The sequence below is a fragment of the Tyto alba genome, unplaced genomic scaffold, assembly GCF_018691265.1.
Source record: "Tyto alba isolate M040663 unplaced genomic scaffold, T.alba_DEE_v4.0 Super-Scaffold_45, whole genome shotgun sequence".
NCBI lineage: Eukaryota > Metazoa > Chordata > Aves > Strigiformes > Tytonidae > Tyto > Tyto alba.
Genome location: NW_024881321.1, coordinates 2399636 through 2425693, shown reverse-complemented (window position 1 = coordinate 2425693; position 26058 = coordinate 2399636). Strand labels below are relative to the sequence as shown.

The 26058-nt window shown below is 44.1% G+C and overlaps 2 protein-coding genes across 9 annotated transcripts; one reads left to right on the top strand and one right to left on the bottom strand.

The window, feature by feature from the left end:
* Nucleotides 1-270: 270 nt before the first annotated feature.
* On the bottom strand, nucleotides 271-10839 carry SPRYD7 (SPRY domain containing 7). Of its 2 annotated transcripts, XM_033006651.2 has the most exons (5): nucleotides 10714-10839; nucleotides 9278-9394; nucleotides 6094-6260; nucleotides 4355-4457; nucleotides 271-1513 (listed from the first exon to the last, which is right to left on the bottom strand). In XM_033006651.2, exons 1-5 carry the CDS (start codon nucleotides 10817-10819, stop codon nucleotides 1416-1418), a joined length of 591 nt encoding a protein of 196 aa, XP_032862542.2. In that variant the 5' UTR covers nucleotides 10820-10839; the 3' UTR covers nucleotides 271-1415. The 2 variants fall into 2 exon arrangements, with proteins under 2 accessions (XP_032862542.2, XP_042661799.1); XM_042805865.1 differs by lacking the exon at nucleotides 9278-9394.
* Nucleotides 9483-24735, top strand: TRIM13 (tripartite motif containing 13). Of its 7 annotated transcripts, none has more exons than XM_033006648.2 (3): nucleotides 9483-10363; nucleotides 13264-13439; nucleotides 23495-24735. In XM_033006648.2, the coding sequence occupies exon 3, from the start codon at nucleotides 23498-23500 to the stop codon at nucleotides 24725-24727; it is 1230 nt and encodes a 409-aa protein (XP_032862539.1). In that variant the 5' UTR covers nucleotides 9483-10363; nucleotides 13264-13439; nucleotides 23495-23497; the 3' UTR covers nucleotides 24728-24735. The 7 variants fall into 7 exon arrangements, with proteins under 7 accessions (XP_032862539.1, XP_032862537.1, XP_032862540.1 ...); XM_033006646.2 differs by lacking the exon at nucleotides 9483-10363 and adding an exon at nucleotides 13093-13114; XM_033006649.2 differs by lacking the exon at nucleotides 9483-10363 and adding an exon at nucleotides 22947-23067 and having other exon boundaries at nucleotides 13128-13439.
* Nucleotides 24736-26058: the final 1323 nt, after the last annotated feature.

Below are 26058 nucleotides of genomic sequence, written 5' to 3'. Positions count from 1 at the left end.
CTCCCACATCTACTGGGAAAACTGAAACAAAACAAATGAATGTTTCATTTACCTGATTCTGGATCTGACCACAGCAAAGCAGAGCAGATATCAAGGGTAGGTAATAAAACTGCACTCTAATCTCCTGGGCTTTATACCATAATGCTGACAAGGGCATCACTCCTTTCGGGCTGAAAAGTTCTACTCAACACTGTCGTGTGGTAGCAGGGCTAAAAGGAAGGAAAACACAGGCCACTCAGAATGAAAAGACAGATGCAGAAAACCGTAAGGTGAAAGGCTTTGAGAAAGCTGTTTGTATTTGAAAATTTCAGAATCAGGTAATTTCTACAAATATTTAAATAAAATCATTCATTTATGCAAATGCATTAACCCAGGAAGAGCCAAAACCAAAAAAACAAACATCCAGTATGAAGATTTTCTTTACAATAAAAATCCTTCTAGGAAGTATATTAAATACGACAAGCGGGGAAAAAAAAAAGCATCTCACAATTTATATTCAAGGGCATCACATTTTAGAACAATGTCTTAGCCATTAATCATTTATAAATGATTCATAAAGAAATTAAATATGCTATTCCATAAAAGAATAATCTGATATACAGTTTAGATGTAAGGCTTCACCATAACATCTCATACCCTCCACCTGGCTCTTTGCACACCCAAGTCAAGTGATCTGTACTTACTCTCCTACCAGAGTAACACAGCATGGTGGTCCTCAAAAACACAGGTAGTGTTCAGGTTTACTTCTTCAGGTTCAACAAAAAAAGTATTACTAGAAAGTGTCCTGTTATTTGTCACAATAAAAGCAACTGAAAAGCTAGGAGAAAGAGATAAGTTATATTTGCCAGTCTAAGACTGAGGGAATGGATTAAATTACACCTTACAAAAAAAAAAAAAAAAGGTATCTAGCTGCTAGTTATGCCATTGTATTATTAGTTATTGTGCACAACTGGGACACAGAACTCCAAATCACAGACTAGAAACACAGTGCTTCCTTTAAACAAAGTAGGTAACTTCTGTGGGGAAAAAAAAACTGGGAGAAAAACAATGAGAACTATCCATCTCCATAGCTATCATATGCATAAGAACTATTTGCTTGACAGAGCTCCAGTTTATTCAAAATAGTGAATGTAATACTGATGACAATAATAACCTTTAGTCTCCTTATGCATCAAGTACAAATCAGAGAAAAAGCCTGCCCCAAAACACTCATTTTCAACCACAAAACATTGCCAGAAATCTCGTATTTGCAACACAGTCACCTGGTGTTGCAGTTAAGATACTAATTCTGCAGACAACAGCCACGAGTACTTACTGAAAATACAGATATGTTTCCTAAAAGTAAAGTGAAGCTTTATTTAAGATGACAAAGCTTTTGTAACAGTGCAGGGTGCAATTTGTCAGTATGAAGACATTCAGAAGATCTGCTGCTCAAAGAGGATCTTTTCAAACCCTGGTGGAGGTGTATGATAAAATTCACTGAACTGACAATCCAGAATGGCGCTGTCATCAACTGCAGAAGAGAACCAAACAGAAGGAATCAGAGAAGGAACACTTACAATTCGATCCTCTATTATACCATCTCACTAGATTATATAATAAGCTCAAACCATGAAGAATATTCTCCAAAATATCCATTACATATATACAATACAATTAAAAGAAAGCTCTTCATCAGATTTGCTAAAGCCCTACGCACAGACCTGAGGGGAGTAAATCACCTCTCTCTCCTGCTGTTTACTTTAGTCAGCAATGGGTCCTTGGTGAAGTCAAGGAGAATGCCACCTCATTTCACTGGGAGCGTTAGCAGGACTTCAGGCAATTCCCTGCAAGTTTTCTACTCTATTTCTCCAGAAATCCACAGATTAAGGACACGATCAGATATATACTGCAGGGCTGTCACCTCCTCAGATGCATTTTTTGCTGTCCACTTCCTAATTCTGCTGGAGTGTCAGCTGTCTGCAGTGATTTTTCCGGAGGTTTCCAAGGTTTCAGATATCTGCAATGGTTGGTGTCAGACCATCTGTTTTAGCATGTGATCCTAAGAGAGCTTTCTCTGACTGCTGAATTTGGAAGTCAATGTTTTTTACAATAAATACCTCTCCCAGTTTTGGACGCCCTGCATAATCTGAGACACTAGTGTTACTACCTTCAATGTTGAAGATAAAAAAGAAACTGAGGATTTTGAGAGGAAAGCTTTCATGTATTGCATTAGCAAACTGAAATACTCAACCAGTCAGCAAAGCAAGATCTCTTTCAAAGACAACTTCTTCCAAGACAAACCTGGTACATTAGCAACATTAGATCAAAACAGAAAATCTTCATCTCCACATTTTGGTTTTGAATTCAGATCTCTCAGAGCCAGGGTAGGAATTTTTCCCTCCTAGGCTCAGTTGAAACTCCTCTTAGTGTACTTGTGCAGTTCTGTAGTGTTTCTGCAGTGTCTGCATCTCACTTCTACAAAAGTCCCTGAGGTACAGCCGCTGTAAGGAACAACCTTTAAGTCCATTTTTCTGTTTTACATTCTCAAACTCGACATCGTGTTTGCCTGATCTGTCACGTTTCTTTTTTCAAAAATATCTATAGATCTACTCTGAATTACGGATAGAGTAAATGCTTAAGAAACTCTCTTCTTTGTGGTCAAATCTTTTCACGTGACTAGAAGTTCACATTAAATTAAGGATATTTATAGTCAAAATTTATACCAAGGAAGTACCGTGCAAAAGCAATGTGCAGGCTTCAATTGTTATATCTATATGTAGGAGACATGATAAGTGTGGTGAAATTATGCCCACTTGTAGAAGAGCCTGGTAATAAAAGGTCACTGCATTCCCCAGGCACAGAACTTCTTCAGTCAGAGAGAAAAAGATGATTACAGTAGGCTAACACGCCACCAAACGTTTCCTGAAAGCAACCTGCATTCTTCATGCAATGTAACACCACCTCCTAAATACAGGGAAGATGCAACAATCAGTTATCACAGAGCAACTCTCTTCCTGCAGCTCATGAAGCTTTTTTGCAGGAGGAGATCCAGCAGTGCTGCAGCCACAGCATTTTAGCAGCGCCATCATGTGGCTTAAGATCACAAAATGACCACAGAAAACAATTCCCACTCCAACAGCTTGGTAAGATGCAGTTTGTCAGCTACGTTTATAGACATCAAAGGCTCTACAACACATCTAGGCTATTTTCTTCGGGTTCATGAAGTTCAATATTACAAATGTATCAAGATATAAATGGGAGCATGCCAACAGTTCGTTAGAAACCAACCATGAAATGAAAAAATTATCTGTATCACAGAGCTAATGGTATCTCAAGAGCGGAATGATTTTGGAAGATGCTACTACTCAGAAGCAGCTCACACGGGAATAAAGCAAAACTAGAGATGACTGTAGGTGTAATGCAGGGAATCCAAAGAGCAGTTATCACTTGCTCTAAGTTATAAACCAAACCAGAGCGCAGCGCTGGTTATGCACTGAGCTGGTGGAAGCGCTGCCTTTCAGATGAGATGTTAAACAGAATTCTGACTACTTAGAAACTACAAAACCACCGCCAAGTTCTGGAATAATAGACTGTTAACATGCGTCTTGGCCAAATTCCAGCTTCTATAATTCAAAAAATTCTTTCTTGAACTGCCTATGCAGGGATTAATTGGATATGGTATTTATTTCTTGTTCAAAACCGCTGTGTTGTATCGATGGTTGCTGGCAAAAGAGCTACCACAATTCGCTCACCAACTGTTGGATTTCAAAACTGGGCATCAGATTGGTACAGCAGCAAAGAGCTGTACCACTATACAGCAAGCAGCTGTACTAGTACTACATTAAAGTTATTGCTTCCATAAGAAAATACAAAACAGCAATTCACTATCTATTCGTACTTAACACTGATTGCACTTATGAAGTATGTGAAATTAATAGCCATAAATAACAAGCTTCAGAGATAAATCAGATTAGCCCACAAGTCTACATTAGTTCAAAATTTGTTGGTAGGGGGTTTTTTTGTTTGTTTTTTGGTTTTTTTGGGGTTTTTTTCCACCTGCTTCACAGGTTTTTTTACCTGGCAATTTTTAGACTGAGTGCAGTAACTCCCCAGCTTGTTGGATGTGGGCACTGTAAGCAATTAGTAAGCAGTGCTTTTTTTCCTAGCTATTAAGCAGCATTAGAAATGAGGTGAAAATACACTTTTCTATTTTCCTAGGTTTGTATTTTCATGCAATTTATTCTTGTAGTTGCCAAAAATAAATGATTGATGTGTGTTCCATTTAAGTGAGAAGAACACCTAGCTCACAAGACAAGACTTGATACAAAAATATTATCCATGTTGTGAAACAGTCTGAAAATCTCTGACTTACCATAGACCACTGGATAGACAGTCCCTCGGATTCCTGAAGCTGGACAATGCATGTTCTTCCCATTTAAATATACATTTAATTCTACATGGTCATATGTAATGCCCTACAAAGTACAGAAAATTAACAAAAAAGCATCAACAAGTTTATACGCAAAAGATTGATACCTAATCTAGCTTTCTTAGCCACAGGCAAATTTTAATACCATTATGCAAACCACACTTGAAATATTCCTACAAAGAATTAGAAGTTAATAAATGACCAGTAACATTTGTATTTTTAAATGCTCAGGATTCCTTAACGCTCGTTCAATTTGGATGCAGCACAGTACTGCACACCACATTTTACTAAGTTTAGAAAGCAAATTTCCAAGCTATTCTTCACCATGTTAAACACAAAATTTTCAATGATGCTGAGTATTAAGCAGCCTGCAGTATTCCTTTTTATATCTCCTCATAGAAATAACTTTAATAGTGATGCTATGAGTTAAGTTTACCTGTCCATACCTCCACATGGAAACATCTCTCAGCTCATTTACTCTGCCAGCAGCAACAGCCCAGAGTTTCATACACAATGCTATAAATATGCTGACTACAGAGCAGAAAGCCAACACTAGCAAGGGAATAAATTACTTATTTGTTAGCTTAATGATCTTTCTCACTGTTTTGGAATGGCTGAGTGGGACAATCTGTGCTGTCACTCAGTAATTCAGAAATCTACTTTCATGACAGAACAAAACAAACTGAAATTTATGAAAACTGAGGAGTTAGCAGTAACACACCAGCTACTTTTCTGTGATTAGTTGAAGCTGTTCAGACTACATAGGCTGACCAAACCCTGAAACAGTCTGCAGCCCTCAAAAAAAAACAAATTTCAAGAGGAGATTAAAAGAATAATATAGCATCTGAGGGTAAAGGATGGAGGCAACCTTAGATGTTCAGGGCTGACAAAGATGAAATTTCTAATCGTTGCTATATAGAGGCAAGGTTACCCAACAAGACAAAGTGCTGGTGATAAACGGTCTAAATTTCATCACATTGCTCCCATGTATTTTTGAAAATAAACCTCTAACAGGGCATTGAGAAAACAACAACAATAAAACACAACCCTTTGAACAAAGTCACTTAAAGATGTTTTGAGAAACCTGAAATAGTAAGGTACAAAAGATCTTAAGATACTCCCATTTGCTCTCGTTCCTAATCATCTTTCCAGTGAGCATTAACTCCCTCCCCACCTACTATCTTTTGTTCCCTACAAAAGTTTGGCTAAAAATACAATTCAATTATCACCCAGGACCCATCTCTTCTCAGCTTTGTTCTTCTAATCATTAACCAGATAGATATGGGATCTCGAGTTCAGCTGGGCATGGTGCATAGCTATGCAAGCATTCCAGCACCTTATTTGTTCAGTAAGGTCCCATCTCAAACAACGTCAGATCCTTGTGATGGGAGTTAACTGTCAGGTAGATACTACAACCAGACCACAGTAGAAGCATTACAGGCTGCTTTTCAAACACTGGTTAAGTCTGTGCCTCATTCAGAAACATATCGATGCTGAGACTGAAGTCCACTGATAGCCAGGCTGCTGATTCGTTTAAACACGACAGGAGTTTGTATCAGCACCTTCCAAACTGGGAGATGCAAGCCCAACAATTTGACTGAAACGGTCAGTCTGACCACAGAGCTGCAAATAAGAGGAATCTGGGAACAGCTGGGAAAGTAAAGAAGCCTTAAGAAACTCACCACCACATCGCCCTCCTGAGGAAGGTTGTTTGCTGGTAGTCTATTTTTCTCCTCATTGTTATAGTAGAGAGCTCCATCATTTCTCATCACCAGGCTATGGACATCTCGACCAAGTGGAATTTGATTCAAGTTTGCTTTCTGGGTTGCAACTCCAATACCCCAAATCCCTAAAACGTGACATTAACATGGTAAGGAAAAAAAACATTACTTTGAAGACTGACTGAAGCAGGACAGCATAAAGAGTGTGTTTTTAACTACTGCTGTGGCAATACTACCAATAACCTCTTAGAAATACCAGGACTGTTGTGGGGTTAGCCCTGGTAGGCAGCTAAGTACCACCCGGCCACTCACTCACTTCCCCCCACAGGCCCCCGTGGGATGGAGGAAGAAGAACAGTAGAGTGAAACCAAGAAAACCTGCGGGTAAAGATAAAAATTGTTTAATAAGCAAAGGAGAAGTAAAGGAAAGAAAACAAAACAAAGAGATGCAATGGCTATCGCTCACCACCTCCCACGGGTAGACTGATGCCCGGCCAACTCCCAAGCAGATGATGGGTAACCTCCCTACATCGCCTCCTCTCCCTCTTGCTGCTGAGCATGACATTATGTGGCATGGAATATCTCTTTGATTAGTTTGGGCCACATCCCAAACAGATGTGAGAGACAGAGGGAGAAACAGGGATGGCCTTGATGCTGTGCAAACACCGCTCAGCAACAGCTAAAACATTAGTGTGTTATCAGTATTGTTTTGGTAGCAAATCTAAAACACAGCACCGCAGGAGCTGCTATGAAGAAAATTAACTCCATCCTGGCCAGGCCCAGTACAAGCAGTCACAAGAGACTGAAGATAAACATCATCTATCCTGAAAAAGACTGAAAAAGAAGAATCCAGAGAATTGTAACCACTTAGCTTAACTTCTATTCCCAGAAAAATATTGGAAAACAAACTCTGAGACGGTAAGTGGATGTAAAAAATAAATCCAACTAGCATGGATTTATGAACAACACAATTTCCTTTTTTAGCTGGTTACACCAGCCTTAGGGAAAAAGAAGAAATTGTACACATGATAGATCTTGATTTGGTAATGTTTTTGAAACTCATACAACACTGAAACAGTCAAATTACAAAAACATGGTCTAGAGAGTTACAGCAATACGAATGTACAACTGGTTATAAAACTGTATTCCAGGACTACTCATCAGTAGCACCCTGTCAAATCAAAAAAGATGACTCAAGTGGGGTTTGAGGTTTTGTACTGAATGCACAATTTCAGATACTGTTCCATATTCACATCAATGACTTGGACAACGTGACAACATCCTTATTAAACGTGCTGCCAATACCAACCTGACAAGACTGCAAGCTCTTCAGAGGCCCCTCAAGTTTTAAATGATCCTGACAAATTGGTTAAGAAGTCTGAAATAAGGAAAATGCATTTGCTTTTCCTGAATTACAAAGATCAGCAAGTAAGTAGGAATAGTAAGCGGCTGGCACAAATACAACAGTGGCTGAGAAGCCAGTTCATAGAATATAATTTGGGGGTTATCACAGACCACATGCTGAGAGCAAGTTTCTGCCCTACTGCTGTGAAAAAATTCTGGATGTATGGCATGTATAAAGCAAACATATTGCATGTACAGAAGATGAAAGACATCTACTGCTGCTGCAGCTGGAGCAGAGCATCCATTTTAAGCATCATACACCAAGACAAATTAGGTCAATCAGATATATTCTAGAAGAAACAACAAAGCCAATCAAAAGTGTAAAAACATCACCTATAAAGAGATAATGAAAAACAACAACCGGGACTGTTTAATCTACAGAAGACTAAAATCAGGCAAAACTATAAGAAAATTAGTTTCCAAAACCAAAATTGCATAACAATTTATTCCAATACTTACATGCCCAGAATGAAAAGGACAAGAGTATGAACAAGACTCAGAATAGACTTCAGAAAACTTTCCAATAGTCAGGGTAACCCCAGAGACGACCACTAATAGATTGTGCAGTGTCACTTCTGGGAATCGAAGTTTTAAGTGGAATGATCTACAGTTCCCCTGCTCTGGGGCACAGGAACAGAGAAGACACGGCTCAAAACCAGGAGAGCTTATTTCCTGTGTTTCTCAAGTATAAGAACATGGATGCTGTATTTGTGTGAATAAAGACCATATAAGAACAACAGCTGGAGTGAGCTCTTCCCCCAACAGAAAGGTTGCTAAAGCTACCAAGACTGGTATGGGGTTTACATGTAGCTTAAAACTAAACAACTGGTTGGGCTGCAAGGTGTTTTGGACAGATTTGTGTTCACACTGCCTGCGCTCCAATCCAGCTGAACACAAACAACCCTTACCCAAAAAGTACCAGGTTCAAGCTTCAGCTGGTATTGTAAAGACTGTCTCTGGACTGACACTTTCCTCCTTTTTCCCTCCCCCTACACACTCAGGGAAAGAACAGTTTCATTTTCACAGTGTCTGTTGTTTTTAAAAATACAGGCTGATTTTTAATGTTAGAAAGCAGGCAAGTCCGAAGTGTACTCTCTACTAGTGAAGTTGACCGTATCTGTAAATGCATAATGCTTCCAAATTTCAACTCACTTTCAGCTGCCCTGAGTTAGATCTGTGCAAAACAAAGAAACAGGGTGCTGAAAGGCTCCTCTTGATAAGATGGTGTTGGAATAAGTGCTGAATGTTTGATTTGAAGAGCAAAATGTAGCACAAAGAGAGTTACCCTTGCTTGGGCAAACACAGTGCGTGTTAAAAGCAAACAAAGCTACAAATACTGCTGGATACACTGCACTATTATAAAAAAAAAAAAAAAACTAAAGCAAACTTCATAGCTACAGTGGTTCATGTGGTCATAAGCATTTATTTACCAAAAATAATGTCTAAAATATGCTAACTGAAAAACACGCATATAACAGCATACAAAACAATATGGTGTTTTAGTATTTGCACTCCTTGAATAATATCCTTACCATTCTTTTCAGAGCCACAATTAAAGCAAAAAAACTCCAAAAAAACAACCTTCCTTTTACACAGTGACAACTTGTAACACTCTCCAATGTCCACGAGTTCAAGGATGCAATTTAGGAAGATGCATGGTGCTTGGAATTTGAGATATGACCACCAGTAGGCAGTCTGACATACCTTCCAAGTTTAAAGTTGTACATTTTTTGCTGACTAACCTGTGGACTGGATTTTAAACTCAAAATAGCTCTTGTTCTGATGCAAAGGTGCATTGGCTAAGCAGCCTCCTGTGCCACATATTCTTCTACCATTTTTAACAATGACAACATCTGTTCCTGCAAAGAGAAAAAAAAAAAACAAACCACAAAACTTCAAAACATTTTTAGAAGTCTGGATGCAGCCCTTAAAAGCCCTAAACTTTGAGAACAGTTTTTGCTCTTTCTGCCCCAAGTAAGAGCTTCATTAGTCTGTGAGAATTATGATGATGGGCCATGCTTTGAAGTAAGAAAAGGAAGGCTGTTTACAGGCTAGTTCATCTTTTAACTAGGGTATATTTATTTAAAATCCATACGCTGCTCTAATTTCGCCTCTTGGATTTTACGGCACCACGCTGATTACAACCTTTGCTCAGCCACATCAGAAGCATAACTTACAACTTAGTCAGAAAGGGTTCACTGTGAGACCAAAGCCCTGTACCCTGTCTCTATATGCTGGAGAAAATAATTCTGCGAACTGAAGGAAAAGCGCATTGGGTAAAAACGTTCGATGGAATTGCAAGGTGTTTTAAGTATTCTCTGAAAAAAATCCTTTTATTAGAAACACGCTTTAAAATACAGAGAGAAAAAAATCCTCTGATAATGTCTCCTTCTCCAGTGGAAGACTTCATCTTTAAGCACTGTTGTCACGGTCAAGAACATGGGAGACAGTCAGAGTTCACTGATACAACTGAATAAAAACAGATTAATAATTGCAGTTGAGCACTAGACCCTGGATCGGGCATGCTACTTTCCTCCTAGGTCTTTCCCCGGCTCGACTGCAGCTGACCCAGATCATTTCTCTCCTCATCAAAGCCCGAGCGTGGTTTTGTGGATAGCTCACCCTAAGGATGACACTCAAAGTGCAGTACGGACACGACTCCGTATGGCTTGGCTCCTTCTGAGTCTTCCTTGCCGTCGCTTGCCCCCTCTGCTCTGAACCACCATCCCTCGCCTAACCTGACCCAAAATCTCCAGCTTCCCTCTCAAACCGAGGCACACCCCCACGTACTCGTTCTGCTGATGAGCTTCAACTGAATTTAAACCGAGGTGAGAGGTTTGGTTTTTTTTTTTTTTTTTTCCCTGAAAACTGCCAAATCCTTCAAAAGAAGCAGCCAAAAAGCAACTTCCCCGGTGCGCTTCACTGAGAGAATAAACTTTATTCAGTTTATTCTGTTTATTTATATTTAACTCAGCTGCAGGCGCACACCCTCCCCCGCGGCCGGTACGGTTACACCAACAACCCGACACCCCCACCGGCCCCGTGTCCGAGCCTTCCCGCCCGCCCCCCTCACGGGTTTACCCCCCCGCCGCGCCCCGGGCCTGCGGCTTCCCGCCCCGCCGCCGCCTCCCGGGCACCTCCCGGTGGGGGAGGACAGCCTCAAGCCCGCCCCGCTTACCCATTCGCTGCGTGTCGAGATGCACCGCCGGCATCTCCTTCAGCGGGATGTGGCCGGCGCCGCCATCCCTGCACCAGGAGAAGCAGCAGAACACGGAGGCGGCCATGACTGGCCGGCCCCCCCCCCCCCCCCCCCCCCCCCCCCCCCCCCCCCCAACCCACCCCGCGCCGCGCAGGCGCAACGGCGGCCGGCGGGGCGGGGAGGGCAGCGCCCCCTGGCGGGCGGGAGGTGGTGGCGGGGCGGGGCGGGCGTTCCCTTCCTCGCCGCCCGCCCCGGCGCGACATGGCGGGAGGCGGCGGGATATGGCGGGCGGCTTCCGGCCGGGAGCAGGGGGGGGTCGGGGGGGGCGTGAAATCGAGTACGGTTTTAACAGAAAAAAAAAGAAAAAAAAAAATCCCATTAAACCCCTATCTTGCCTCAGGAAGTGGAAGTTTAAACGAAAACGAGCGAAGCGGGAAACCTGCTCCTTCTCCACAAGCGGAGGAATGGTGGCTTGAGGTGGCAGCGCGCGGCCGCTTAATGGGCGTTTTATACACACACACACGCATATATAGATATATATATATATATAAAGGAAAATTTATAAAAAAGAGGACACTGATCATGATGGGCAGATGGTAGGTAGCACCGTCAACGAACTTCACAGTGCTCGGCCATGTGGGAAGGGACTCTGTGGAAATTTACTGGTCAGTTATTCCTGGCTCCAAGTAACAAGAACCCCATTTATCTTCTTTTTTTTTTTTTTTTTTTTTTTTTTTTCCCTCCTCTTTTTTTTTTTTTTTTTAATTTTTTTGGAAAAGTCCAAAGAGACAGGACTCCTTGAAGTAAAAGGTTTTCACAGCCGGTTGTGGCGAGGGACGGCTGTCTCTCCTGCCCAGGGTCTTTCCACTGGCTTCCATGGTGTTTGAGGGTTGCCCTCATCTTCCAGACCTGTCCAGCTAGTGAGTCTTTGAACTTTCTGTGTCCCGTTTGCTACTGGAGTACTTTCTCATCTGTTCAAAAGCTTTGGTGGAATGTTTTTCCTGATTTGCTCAGGACCAGCTGATCTCAATGGTAAAGATTGCTACAGTGAAAGGCCAGCACGCTATCATTGCACTTACCGTGTTTTTGCAAAGCACTCTTTGGGACCAGCTTTATGTCCCTTTCATAGAGGCAGGATGTCACATAATTCAAAAGCTGTAGCTTGGCTTGTGGCCTTCAGGTTACATAAGTGTTTCTTTAGCAAAAGCCCTAGAGCTGTCCCTACAGCACACGCCATCCAGAACAGGTGGCACAAACTGGGCTCCAACAAATAGAGTAAATAGTGATAACATGGCTATAAAAGCCCACCTGTACCTATTTCACATTTTTAGTTATCTACCAAAAAATACCCAGTAAATGTTGTGCCATGAACTGCTGCTCTAGAATGTTTTGCAGACAGCAGATAATTTAAATACTTACATTTAAAGGCTTACTTATCTCTAAACCAATTTGGGATGACATTGTTGTTTCTCACGTTTTTCAGCTGGTGTCTTATTTTGTGGCATTTTACCTAGAAAGCTCACTTAACATTTTATTACAGTATATAATATGATACAACTAATGTAGCCCATGTGGTACAGCGTTATCTGTCCTGGGGGGATAGGGGGTTAAGCGGATGTTCAAAAACTCTTGCTAAAAGAATTCTTCATAGCCAGAAATATCTTATTGGTCTGGATGGGGTGTATCAGTCACACTTACCCCTTTACTTGAAACATGAGGTGAAATGCTGTCTTTCTCAAAATTGTGCCTAAAACCAATCTGATTTTAAGAGCAGCTTTAAAATATGCTTCCTTTCTTTTATTGGACTTACTGTTACAGCCCATAAACATTTGGGGTCAAGAGCTCACTTCCTTAAAATATGCCAAATGGGATTAGTCTTGAACTTCTAAGAAGTAAATATTAGGTGGAAACTGATGTGTATTTATTTTGTATGGAGGGCATCATGATTCTCAATGGTAGCTTGTTGTTCACATAATTAGTCCCATTTAAGTCACTGCAGGATTTTTATTGTCTGTCACGCACTGTGGGTTTGTTACAGTAAATGCTAAAAGACAAATGTTAATATAGTTTTAAAAAAAACTCAACCAACCAAAAAAAACCAAAAAACAAAACCCCAACGATTTAGAGACTCAACCTCCAAATGACTTCCCATCCAATTTTTTCCTCTGTGGCCCAGTAAGCCTTTTCTTCCCTGAAATGAGCACTGGGAATACAAATGCATCTCGCCACGTGAAGTCAGCATTGCCAAATGAGTTGGACTCAAGGGGATGGAGCTTTGGGGAGCAGTGGCTGGCTGTGCCTTCCTGCCAGTTTCCTGCTCCACTACTTTCTCAACTTGTGAGGCTGGTTTTACAGGCCAGCAGACTGCAGCACTTGTGGGGTAAAGTGTATGCCACAGCTTGGAAAAGTTGGGTGCTGCTTTGGAGCACGCTGACTCGGGTGCCTATGTGCTCGGCGGGCAGGAAGCCTCGGCGGATCAAGGTCAGTGCAGCTCTCACCCCGGCGCCCATCCATCCTGTCTCCCTCCAGGTGCAGAGCCCGGCTGCTGAGCACCCTGAGAGCAGCTGGTGCCAGCTCGGTGTCACAGCGGGTGGTGCAGGAACAGTGGCAAAGATCTACGCGTGCCTTGAGTGAAGTCTCAGTCGCCGGGCAAAATCAAGCAGATAACAGCGTTGGTCCAGGGGAAGTGAGGCAAAAGTCAGCTGGTAAGAAACATGGGTTATTTGTATGCCTTTCTTGGAGGGTGAGGTGAGCAATTCCAGCAGGACAGTACCATATTTGTAAATGTGCTTGTCAGCCTGTTTAGAGCATATTTGAACACCAGTATTTTTACAGTGCACAAAGAACTGCCCCAAGGAAATGAAGATCTGGGCTCCAATATTTAGAAGTATAATTGTGCTTGCTAATGAAGGGTTAATTCAGCTTCTGCCTTTCTTGAATGTGAATGTATTTCATTGGGGAGGCCAAGTATTTAGGACCCTCCCACACTGGAAGCAAAATTATGCTCAGCATGCCTAAACATGCTTGTTGCTCACAGGGTTTTAACTTTATTTCCTTGAACAGTAGCAACAGAGACATTTTGTCTGGGAACCGTGTTAGAAGAACAAGAAAATGACTGGTCCCATCCATTTCACCAATGCAGATGTATTTGGAGGTCCTGCTGAAAGAAAATGATGGTCCTTGACTTGTTTTGTTCTCTAGCTCAGAGCTTCATTCACAAAATAGGACTGTCTCTCGTTTGCCCTGCAAAGTAGATCTACTGGCTGCAGGCAAGTACGTTTCAGAAAGGTTCCATGATACCGCCAAATTTGCGGGAGAGAGGGGAACTCTCTCCTGTTGTTACAGCATGTAATACAACACGGCTAATCAGTTCTCAGAAAAGTAATTCCTCTGTGCCCTGCTAGTAAAAACCGCTGGGACTTGCTTCTCTGCTGCCACAAGCTTTGTGGAGGCATTTACACCTGTGAACACCAATGAAAAAAGCAGTTGTTAAATATGCTGGAATGGATTTAGTAACGTTTCCATGCAACTTGCACAGAAGTAAATGATGGTGCAGGACTGGAAAATCAAGGTTTGTTTATTGAAAGCAGTCCTTCCACTCCCAGGGTCAGGCCTGTGGTTTGGAAGATGATACAGACAAGGTCTCAGATGAAAACCAGGTTGTGCTTGTACTTTTGAAATCTTCATTATAATGTGTTCTTGTGAGGATTAACGTTCTGTAGGAAGTCTTCTGTTTTATACTGTTAATCTGATCCTTGCCAAGTCATAGAAGAAATTATGTATGAAAATTAATTTTGTTCCTCATTGTTCTATTCACTTTGGAGGTCACTTCTCCTCTCCTCTTTATGCCATATAAGCAAAACCCACCAGAGCAGAGCTTTGATCTGTAGGCAATCACAAACCTCACTAAAACTGACAGGCACGCTGACCATGCTTTGTTCAGGAAGGAGCAATTAAGTTCTTTTATGGCGTAAGATAGCTAAAAACTAGAAACCACTGCCCACGGCACAGGGCTACATGGCCCAGCGCGGGGATGAGCTAACTCGTATGAGCAAGCACTAATTTGGGGAAAGTCAGAGAGATTTCTCTAGGGACTGCTTGCGAACGCGGCAGCAAGAGCACAGATTGGTTGCAGCTGTGTTTGCCTGTGTGCATGTCCGGGACCGGAAACACCACGCGAGAGCCAGCAGACAGTGGGAGAAGCAAGTGGTGCATGGCCCTGAGAAAAAGCCAAGGGACAGCTTCTTCTGGGCAAGCATCCTGGCTAGAGCTGCAAACTTGGACTGCCGCACAGCACTCCCTCCCATTTGCTTCCTCTGCGTGCAAGGAAATGGGACGTGGCTGTACATTCTTTGTAAATAAATAGAATTGTGCTAAGGAGATAACTGAATTCATCATCGATCCGCCCCCCCCACCCGTCCCCGTCCCCCCTGCAGGAAAATCTGGCAAAGTGCTGAATATTTAACTGTGTGGGTCAAAGTTCTGTATGTAAAACTACAGAGCTTTTCAGTACTGCTAAAGGAGTCATCGGAGACCCTGCAGATGTCAAGGCAGTCCCCGAATTTCAGGCCTCAAAGCAGCAGTTGATCACTTCAATCGCTGACGATCCTTCACGGATTTTTAATGCCTGGTATTTCTACAATGTGTATTAAAAGTAGCTTTTATGGAACAATAACAAGGAACTGCTTTCTCTGATCCCTCATTTGGAGTGTTTAATATAGTCCAGATGTATCTGTTGAAAAGAAATGTAGTCAGATACGGTATAGTTGTGAGACTTTTATGCATGAGGAAGGTGTTTGATACAGGGAGCTGTTGTGAATAGTTTCTTTAATTGTGTTATCTTACAGCATCTTCTTACCAAGCTGCTATTGGCATCAAAGCTTTTGCAGATTTATTTCCATATTTAGGTCCCCGCAGCAACTACATCTCAGATTGCCGCTTTCCATTTGAGGGTATGCTCACACCAGCACAGCTGAATAAAGCAGCGTACTTCAAGCAGTCAATGTCCTGATGCTGAAGTGTACTCTGTGTGTGCTCTGATGCCTCTGCAACGGAACGTGAAGCCTTGACCTCCTCCAGTGGGAAGTAAAAGGCAAGACTCGCAGCCAGGGATAAGACTGGAAAATGCCCTCAACTCACCTCTTTTCCTTGGTGTTTCACCCTAGGAGACAGTTAGAATTTAACAGGTCTTTGGTCAGTTGACTTCAAAGAAGCCTTACTGATGAGGAATACAAACCCGGGGGAGGAAAAAAAAAAACAAACCAACAAACAAAAAAAGCTGCTTTTAACTCCAGCTACATTTATCAATCAGTTTTGTGTTAGATGCCTTCTCCAGCACAGCACAGGGGGTGCCTGGGGCCTGGAATGAGCAACTGGTGTGGCCGAAGGGCAAGGCTGTGTTACTTTTGGCAGCAGCGCCGGCAATAGCTGGCTGGAAGCATTTGTGAAATTATGGTCTGTGGGGGCTCTTCTGGTTTATGCTGACGTGTGTGCAGGCTGCCACCAAAACAGGCCCTCTCGCTGGCTTATCCTGGCATTGGTGTTTGTTCGGCTGCGGGATCAGCTGGCTGCCAAAACTGATCCTGCTGAAAACTTTTTTCTTTTTTTTTTTTTTTTAAACTGGATTAGCTTTCAGCTCTGTTGGCAGGTGGAACTAGCCTAACATGTGGCCGCATGAATGTCGGAGCCAGTGAAGAAGAGGCATCAGGAAAGCATGACTAAGGGAAGGTAGAAGGATGGAATTATCTCTTTTGCCAGTAGCACCGTCTCGGTTTGGCTTAACCCTCCATGAATCTATCTTTCGGGGTAAAATTACCTGTTACAGCTTGAGTCACATTAATGGCTTGCTTCCACAGGAAGGGAAAAATCTTCTTCCTCTTTTCCTCACTCCTCTCATGTTAGACCTGGCGATTGTCTAATCTTGCACTGAACTGGTTTAACTTGTTGAATCAGCAGAAAACTCACCCTGGCAAAGAAAAGGGAATAGCGTTCTGCTGGCCGAGTGGGTTGGATCAGCTCGGTAAAGCATCTGCTGAGGCTGGCAGAGGTGGTCCAGGTGAGGAGGGCAGTAGCAGTCAGCTCTGAGGTCGCTGACGGAACCACAGCAAACAGCTTAGGTCTCCGAAATCTCCTGTCATAATGCTTAGTAGAAGACCCATGATCTGGGTTTCCTCTGTAAGGATGACAATAGGCACTATCCCTTATAACAAATGTGGTGTTTGTCTCCTCAAGCTGGAAGTCGCCACTATTCTATAATGCCTTCCAAACTCCTACCCCTGTAATTTCAACCCTCCCATGGGTATGTGACATTTATCCCAACGCTCCCCTTCAAGCTGGGCCTCTTCTTGAGCCTAGATTTCTCCTGGGTTTGTTTCCTTATCAGATGGGGAAGTACTGCCACAGATCTACTAAAGCTCTTCTCCATCAAGCAAAACTTTTCTCTGAAGCTTCAACAAATGGCCTCTGATGTTGCTTTGGGAAGACACTCTGTGCTCTCAGATGCAGGAATGCAAGCTCATAAGCAAACTGCTGTTGGAAAACCTCTATCAGCAGCAAAGAGAGTATGGAAAGATGGACTTACATGTGTGGAAAACAGTTGTGTGCAACTCAGTCAGGTAGAAGTAGTAAAATGCCCAAATTATATTTAATGACGCTCGGGACAGCCGTGGTACACTTAAGCATGGTGCTGGCTGGGCACTGTCTCTGTGCACCAAGCACAGAAATCCTGTGCTGTGTTTGCCCAGAAGTTTAAGCTTTAATCTTTGACAGAAGAAAGCCCAGGCAAGGAAGGACAAGAACATTTTCAGATCGTCTTAATGAAGAGGACGTACGTTGTGCAGGCAGGCATTCTTACGCCCATACAGCTCCTCCTCCATTTATAAGGAGACAGAGCAGGACCAGCCCAAAGAATTAATGGAGAATAAAATGTTCTCTAAAAATATATCAGGAAAAAAGTTACACGAGAAATATATGAACTTAATAATGACTGGGGAATCTAAAATGCTATGTTGTTGTTAATATCTTCAACCATAAAGTTATGGAGAGGATGAGTAAACTTGGGAAATTCCTGATATAAAAAGGGTTGTTGGGAAAGTGTAGACAGGTGGTACTTGGAAAACGTAAACGCGCGAGCAGTGGGATATCACTTGAATGCAATTTGGGTAGCTGAGGAATGGATTAAGCTATCACTTTTCAGAAACTACCTGGAATTACTTGTTTTTAATAAATGGCAAAGCAGATGCTGGACAATTGAGAAGAAACAAGCAGGACACCGAAGTGCACCTAAAAGACTTTGTTGCTTTGTTGCTTCTGCTCCACCTTCTGGGGCCATTCTCCAGTAGACGGTGGATGAAATGCCCAGATGTGTGAGCGCTCTGAAGGGGGTTTTCAGAAATACTTGTCCTTGGTCAAACTGTTCCTGTTGAGTCCAGCTGAGACAGCAGGCCGGCTTGGGTGGAGGCAGCAGGAGTGAAGGTGAGGAAGAGGAGAGCTCTTCCTCAGGCTGCAGTAAATTGGGGAACCGCAGCCTCGACGTGTCATTGAATGACTTTTAAAATTCAGATTCCTAAACAATTGGAAGAAAGATGTCAGGTGCGTGAGGGAGCTTCCTTTGATAGAAATATAGTCTAGCCTGTGACGTGACTTGTGTGGGTAGCCCTGAATGTGAACAGTCTCCCCTGTGCCGGTGAGCGACGTGACTGGAGTGGGTGAGTGAAGAGTAGGGGAGTGACAGGGACGCAGGAGGCAGAGTGTGCGCGTTTTGGAACAGCTTTTGATGTAGCGTTTCACAAAGCCTAACTCGAAAGTAAGTTCACTTTCGAGCCGCGTTACGTTGACTGAGAACAGAAGAACTGCAAAAACGATACAAATCACAAAGGTTCTCCGCAGTCTCACCACTCCCAGCTACAGTTTTGTAGTCCTGTAACTAGAGGGTCCTCCCAGGCGGACGTGGGATCCCTCCTGCTCCCTCTGCCTGGGACTAGTTGGTGTTACTGCGGGAGACCTGAGTAGGTTTGACAGGCCATGTTGCTTTCCAGCAGGTTCACCAGTAGGAAATGGTACAGCCAGAGCGTTAAAGCACATAGGAATGCACCTCCACCCTTTTACGAGGTACATAAGGATATCTGGCTAAAATGATGGGTTTTTTTTTTTAATAAGTGCTTTCAGGAGGTGGAAGATGCCCTGCGGGATTGCCGCCCAGCAGCGTTCCTCCTTAGGCTGCACAACGTCTGCCTGCAAGCCGCAGCCTGAAGTCAAATATAGCAGAGTTAATAAACAACAGAAACCCATAAACATCTCGGCGAAGGGAGGATCAGGCAGCCTGCTTGGGCTTCCAGACCTCGGCCACCGGCTTAGACCAGCGGCACCCACCGCCGGGCTGCGCGGCCGCCCGTTCCTCCCTCCTGCCAGCCCCGGGGGCTTTCCTCGCCGCTCCCGGGCAAGCGGAGGAGGAAGAGCCGCAGCAGCAGCTCCTGCCCCGGGGCCGGATCGGCGGCCGCCGGCCAAGGTGGGTGGGCGCACCCCGGGGCCGGGGCCGGGGCCGGGGCCGGGGCCGGGGCCTGCCCGCCCCTCCCGGGCCCCCAGAGCGGCGGCGAGGAGGGGCGTGCGGCGGGGCGGGCGGCGGATGGCGGCCCTCGGCATCGCCCGCTGCCGCTGACCGCGCCGCCGCGGCTGGCCCAGGTGAGAGCGGGGCGCCGGGCCGGGCCGGGCCGGGCCGGGCCGGGCCGGGCGGCGGGGGGGGGAGCGGGAGCGGCGGCTGGGGCCCGGCCGCGGTGTGGGGGCGGCCGAGGCAGCCCGCTCCCCGCGGCCTCCCCCGGCGGGGCAGGCCCGGCTGGGCGAGGGAAGGCCGCGGCGTTGTGAGGCAGCGGGGCGGCGGCGGGCCGCTCCCTCCCGCCGGGGACGCGCTGCGCGGCCGTGGGCGCTGCTTTCGTTCGCAACCCCCCCCCCACCTCCCGCCTAAGCCCCGTTCTTTTTTGGGGCGCGGGCTGACCCCCCGGGGGCCGCCCTTCCCCCGAGCAGCGGTTCCCCGGCGGAGCGCCCGTGACCCCCGCGGTGGGCCCCGGCTGGGGAGCCGGGCCGGGCCCGGCAGGAATGCCACGGTTTCGGGGCAGGTTTCGGGGATCCCGTCCCCCCCAGCCTCCCCACCCCTGGCAGGAGCGGGGGAACTCCTGCCTGGGCAGAGGGACAAGGAGGCGAGTGCAGGAGCCTGCGTTCGGGCTGCCCTTGGGTCTTGCGTTCGGCAGATGGTCAGACCGTTTGGCTGAGGTGGTATTCACGGGGCTGGAACTGCGCTGAACCAGAGCTGCTTATTTCCCCAGGCCTTTCTAGCTTTCTGGGGGCTGAACGTGTTGAATCTACTTGGTACTTCTGGAAAAAAAAAAAAAAAAAAAAACAAACACAGAACTCTGGCCGTGGAATAACAGGCTTAAAGCATGGCCGCTTTCCTCAGCGCCTTTTGGTTGCCTAGGTACCTTACTGCACCTGGAGTTAACTGCACATGTTAAAACATCTTACGCCGACCCTCCGTTAGGATTCGGTTCCTCTCGATGGCCTGAGCAGAGTTGAGATTGTTGCTGCTGGAAGGAGGAGCTCGCATCTCCCTCCCTTCCTCCTGCCTGTCTGCGTGGGACTCTTTTTTCGGGCTGATTCAACACATCAGTCTGACAGAGGGCTGGTGGAATTGCTCGTAGGAGGTTCTGACAAGGCCCCAGGGTCTTTGCGAGGGGAGACGAGACCTCTCCTGTTTAGCTCAACTGCTTGTGGAAATGCAGCCTTGACTTGATCAAGTTTTATTTAGAATGCTTCTATGCCTTTGCAGGAAGCTTGTAATTCAAGAGCTATCTTTTTATTTGTTTGAAGCTTGGTGAAATTTTGCTTGTACTTTCAGCCTGCTGCTGGCTGATAAACCCAACTTCTGTGCTGCGAAGCATGCTAGATGAATTTCTCTGTGGAGTGTGGGGAAAACCTACCGTGGTTGTTTTTGTGTTTATGGTTTGTTTTGCCATTTTTTTTTTTTTTTTCTAATGATAAAACTCTGCAAGCTGCTCGTTCTGATGGGTGACATCTTCTGGGTTTGTACCCGGAGAGTTTATGTAGCTCCTGTGTAGGAGGAAACTGCTGTGACGTCTGGTCTGTGTGCTACGAGTGGGGAATTTCAAGGCCATCCAAACCCGGATTAAAAGTTAGACAGAGAAATTCCCAATGGAGAAGTTGAAATGTTGTTCTAGTTCCTCACACAAATACCAGGTTGCTATTACAAAGGGATGTTTCAATCCACAGGCAACTTAGTCTCTGAAATTAATGTCCTAAAGAAGACAGAAGTTCAACTGTCCGAACCAGTCATACAAGTTTTCAGTATTTTTGGTTTGGTGTTACCGGTGTTGTAAGAGGGGAAGAAAAAAAAAAAAAAAAAAGAGCTCATAGGCTTGCCCATTTCTTTTTTTAAAATCTGAGGGTTTTGATGATGTCATATGATGGTTTTGAAATTCAGTTATATTTTTAAAGCATAATTATTTAATTGGATAAGTGGGGTTGGAGTGCAACAGGACAGTTTTATTTGGATCATGAAACCTTTTTGTGTATGTTTTTTGTATTTTTAGGAGCACGAAAGTCTTCAATGTTTGTCCTGCAATTTTGATGGAACGTGTTGTAGTAAGCATTTTCTGCAGTGGTTTGCAGTCCTCACTGTCAGGCATGTAAAAATTGCTTTTCCAGCTACCTAACTAAGAAGTAAAATCCCCCTCGCTAAAGGAGACACACCAGAGCAAATATTTTCTGCACTGTGAATTTCCATTTACTAAAAGATGGAGAACTGTCGTTCTAGTTTTGTAGTTATTATCCTCTTAACACATGAGCAGAACTGATCTTTGGGCTGCTACCGGGGCTAAAAGCTGTGAGTACAAGTTGGAAAGATAGAGCTAGCTAATCGTGAAGAGGAAGACTCAAGAGTATAGGGGCAAAATCATCGTCTTCCCGTCATCCCATTCTTTTTAGCAGTAGGAAGAAGATGGAAGAGAAATGTTGCTTGTTCTAGCATTGAGAGGTGCTTCAAAATCACTTTCTTCTCACAGAAAATGAAGTTTCTGAATGGGATCTGTGGCCTTACAGGAGACCGTAAGTGGTAAATGGAGTTATTGGGCCTTTTCTCTGGGGCTTTGTCCCTACCTGTAATGGCGCCTTCTTCTGCCCGATGACCTTAGTCCTGAGACTGAGTAGAAAAGCTGGTGACTTCTTCAAACTCTCCTTATTCAAACAAGCACAGAGAATACCTCTCCTCCCCATCACTGGAAAGCACGGGAGGTTTGCTTACGCCTCTCAAAAATGGCTTTTACTGTGAAGTCTCACTGAGACTGTGTCGGTCCTCTTGTGAAAATAACTCAGAACTGACCTCACCTTTCTTCCCTGTAGTGCTCTTTGCTTTCCTTGGATCAGTGGTATTGATTTTCTTGCTCTTCTTGCCCTGTGCAGCATGGATCTTCCCTTGCAGCTCTCTTCTTGGCTCTCAAGTTTTCTACTTTATATTTCTATGAGGGGACAGAAACCTTAGTAGTAACATCAAAAGTAATTAAAAGAGCTCATTCATATGCCTTGCCATCACAGCAGTACTTTGATGCTCTTTTTGGTGATACATCTTTTAATTTATAAAATTAATTTTATTACGTATATGTGTATATATGTATATGAATACATATTGTATAGAATGGAAGGAGTTTATTCAAGGGAAGCATCTTTCTAATTATAGCTCAAAACTAAGTGTTTGAGAGTTTGGGCTAATACAAACTGTCACCTATTTTGGTCTTTATTAGCTATTTATTTTCTTAGATCGTGCTGTAAATTATAAGGTGTCCGCATCTGAGAACTTGGCTTTGGTTAGAGGCACTGGGCCCCTTCACTGAGACTTTCCAGTAGAAAGGATTACATGGTAAATCCTCTTCCTGTAGGTCCTGTCCGCAGAAGGAAATTGCCCAGGCATGAATGGTGTGAGAATGGAATTGTAAATAGAGATTGGAGATGAGTAAAGGTGGTTAACACGCTTGTTTCATGATGAGTTATCAAGGATTATGGGCAGCTGTTTTTTGGAGTATTTTAGCTTTGTGCTGAATAGCTCAACAATAACACGTTCACACGGTTATTTAAGACTATTTAAGACTATTGCAGGACCAAGAGAAAACCTGACTTTTTAGGTGAGTGGTGACTCATCTTTGGCTTTGCAGGTAGAGCCACATCACGTATTCTGCGGCTGAAGAAATTCTGAAGCTGGGCTTTTTCAGTCGCCTTTAATATTGCCTTCTTCCAGTAGCAGTGCATGGGGTTTGAAGCTAAGCTTTGGATGAGGTGAGCAAGTGGACAGCAATCAAATCTTAGCAGGGCGTATCAGCTGGGTATCTTTTGTGAAAATCCAGTTTCTGGGTATTGCATCAGTGAGGAAAGATGGAAGTCTTGAACTGTTATTATGAGTACATGAGTTATTTTCATTCAGAGTCCTGGCTGGGTTTGGCAAGCCTTCATTTCCAGCATTTTGAGTCCCGAAAATGGTTCTGCCTGAACACTGAGCTGTTCCTGTGCCTGCCATCTGGTGGCCAGATACCACAGCTAACTGGACTGGCAGCAAAAACCCAGCCAAGGCTCTGTCTTAAGGATGCTGGAGAAAAAAAGTAGATCCTTTTCTCACTGTCTCAGACGGAGATCGGTTTTTGCATGGTTTCCCTGGAGGAGAAATAAATTTTATGAGTTCTGTTACCATCTTTCTTCTTTTTCCTAGGAAATGATGGAGCTCCTAGAGGAAGATCTCACCTGTCCCATTTGCTGTAGCTTGTTTGATGACCCTCGTGTCCTGCCCTGTTCACACAATTTCTGCAGAAAGTGTCTGGAAGGAATTCTTGAGGGAAATGTGCGGAATGTGCTTTGGAGGCCGTCCCCTTTCAAGTGCCCCACGTGCAGGAAGGAAACTCCCGTTACTGGAGTCAACAGCTTGCAGGTCAACTATTCCCTGAAAGGTATCGTGGAGAAGTATAACAAAATCAAAGTCACCCCGAAAATGCCTGTGTGCAAAGTGCACAGTGGGCAACCCCTTAACATTTTTTGCCGGACAGACATGCAGCTGATCTGTGGGGTTTGTGCCACCCGTGGTGACCATACAAAGCACGTTTTCTGTTCCATCGAGGAAGCTTATTCCCAGGAGAAGCGGGCTTTTGAAACCCTGTTTCAGGGCTTTGAAACTTGGCGCTGTGGAGATGCCCTCTCGCGGCTGGATACCTTGGAAACCAGTAAGAGGAAAGCTCTGCAGATGCTGACCAAGGATTCTGACAAAGTGAAGGAGTTCTTTGAGAAGCTGCAGCACACGCTGGAGCAGAAGCGAAATGAGATTCTCTCTGACTTTGAGACCATGAAGCTTGCAGTGATGCAGGCCTACGACCCGGAAATCAATAAACTGAACACGATTCTGCAAGAGCAACGGATGGCTTTTAACATCGCGGAGGCCTTCAAAGATGTGTCTGAACCCATTATATTTCTGCAACAGATGCAGGAGTTCAGGGAAAAAATCAAGGTGCTCAAAGAAACCCCTTTACCTTGTTCCAGCGTGGACATCAGCCCTACAATGAAGAGCTTTGATACCAGCCAGTGGAATGGGATAAAACTAGTTGATGTGGACAAACTTTCCTTGCCTCAGGAAAACAACACTCTCAAATTCAAGATTCCCTCAGTCTTTTCACGCAGATTTCTAGTGAATTCTCTTATTTGCTTGCTTATTCTTGCTGTCACCAGAATGTCCTTTGTGGAGTCAGTCGTTGACAATCTCCAGTGCTGGAAATCTCAATTCTTTACAATTAGCTTGTCCTATTTGGCAGATACAGTGGAGATAGCAGATCATGCAGTGTTTTACTGGGAACAGATGACAGATGGAGCTTCACTTCTAAGGGAAAAGTGTAAAAACTATACGTTGGTTGTACTGGATAATGTTGCACAGTTTGTGTGCAAATATAAACTGTTGTGAAGTCCCTGCTGAAATGTAAGAACTAAGAGAGAGAGCTGGTGAAGAAAACATAGAACTTCCTAAAACTAATTGGGTTTTTAAGACTTCCAGTGAAAACATTCAAAGATTCAGAATGTTTCCAAAACATTCATACTGTTCACGTAGTTTGAGTGCTGGTAAACTGGAAGATGAAGTGGAGCTTTGAAAAACACTTTGGTTTGGATTCTTCTTTCAGTGGTGCTTATGGGAGTATTATTCACTGTAAATCATTTTTCTTACCAAAATACAGGGCCAAACCGTGTACTTAGTTTAATGTTAATGCAATTGTAGAACAGGATGAAAAGTGTCACTTCCTAGAAGGTCATGGTTAAAAAATGTTTTTTTTTCTAACTGGGAGGTGGTTTGGAAGGAGAAAGAACAGTTGTGATTGAGCGCTGTACCGAGAGGTTTGTTGAGGACTGCTGTTCCACTGCAAACACATTCTGGAACCGCTTTCTAGCTGAGGATGTTACTTCTCACTAAAAGATACGAGTCTTTTTTTTTTTTTTTTTTATATGATCAAATGTTGTAATTATCCTGCAAATTCAGGTTACCGTAGATACCGGTTATCGTTTACATGTTCTATACAAAAGGATATCTTCAGGGTAAGCCTAAATTCTAGGGGCAAAGATAAATCAGTTGAGGTTGATAAGGAAAGAACGAGCTGCAGAATAGCACGTACTTTGCAGATAGTACACACTTTGCAGTTTACTTCTCCAGCACCAAATTGTTGGGGTAACTGAGGTGTCTTCTGCGATCCATGTTCCTCTGAAGCCACGCTTTCTCAAGAAGTGGCCTTAACGTGGACAGTTCAGTGCGGTGAAAGGCAGGCACAGGCCAGCCACAGGAAGGCAGCCGGCAGAGCTGGCAGGTAGAGCAGTTTTCTCTCCTGTCCCTCTCTGTCTCTCCAGATGGTAATTCCAAAAGCCAGGAAAAATGATGGGATGATTCCTTGGAACAGAGTGTGTAGCGTGACAGGAGATGTTGGTGTTTGGAAATGCTTTAGCAGTGGAATATATAGAGGCTCTTCTACTGTTACTGCATTTCTGTGTGCCTTGCTTCGGGAATTAATTGAATTTTCTGAGAGTATTGACTTGGCCGTAGGATAACAGTTACTTGAAGTAAACCGTAAGCTTGAGTTCTCTGAAGTGCCCTTCTTTAAGAGCACGTGGTATTGAAATATATTGCTTGAAGCACCTATAACCTGTTTTGGCAGTGGTCCTATAAAAGGCAATATATAGAATGCAAACATTTAGTTGGCATTTCTGGGGAACAATTGGAATGCATGCCACGCTTTGGCAATATTCACTGGC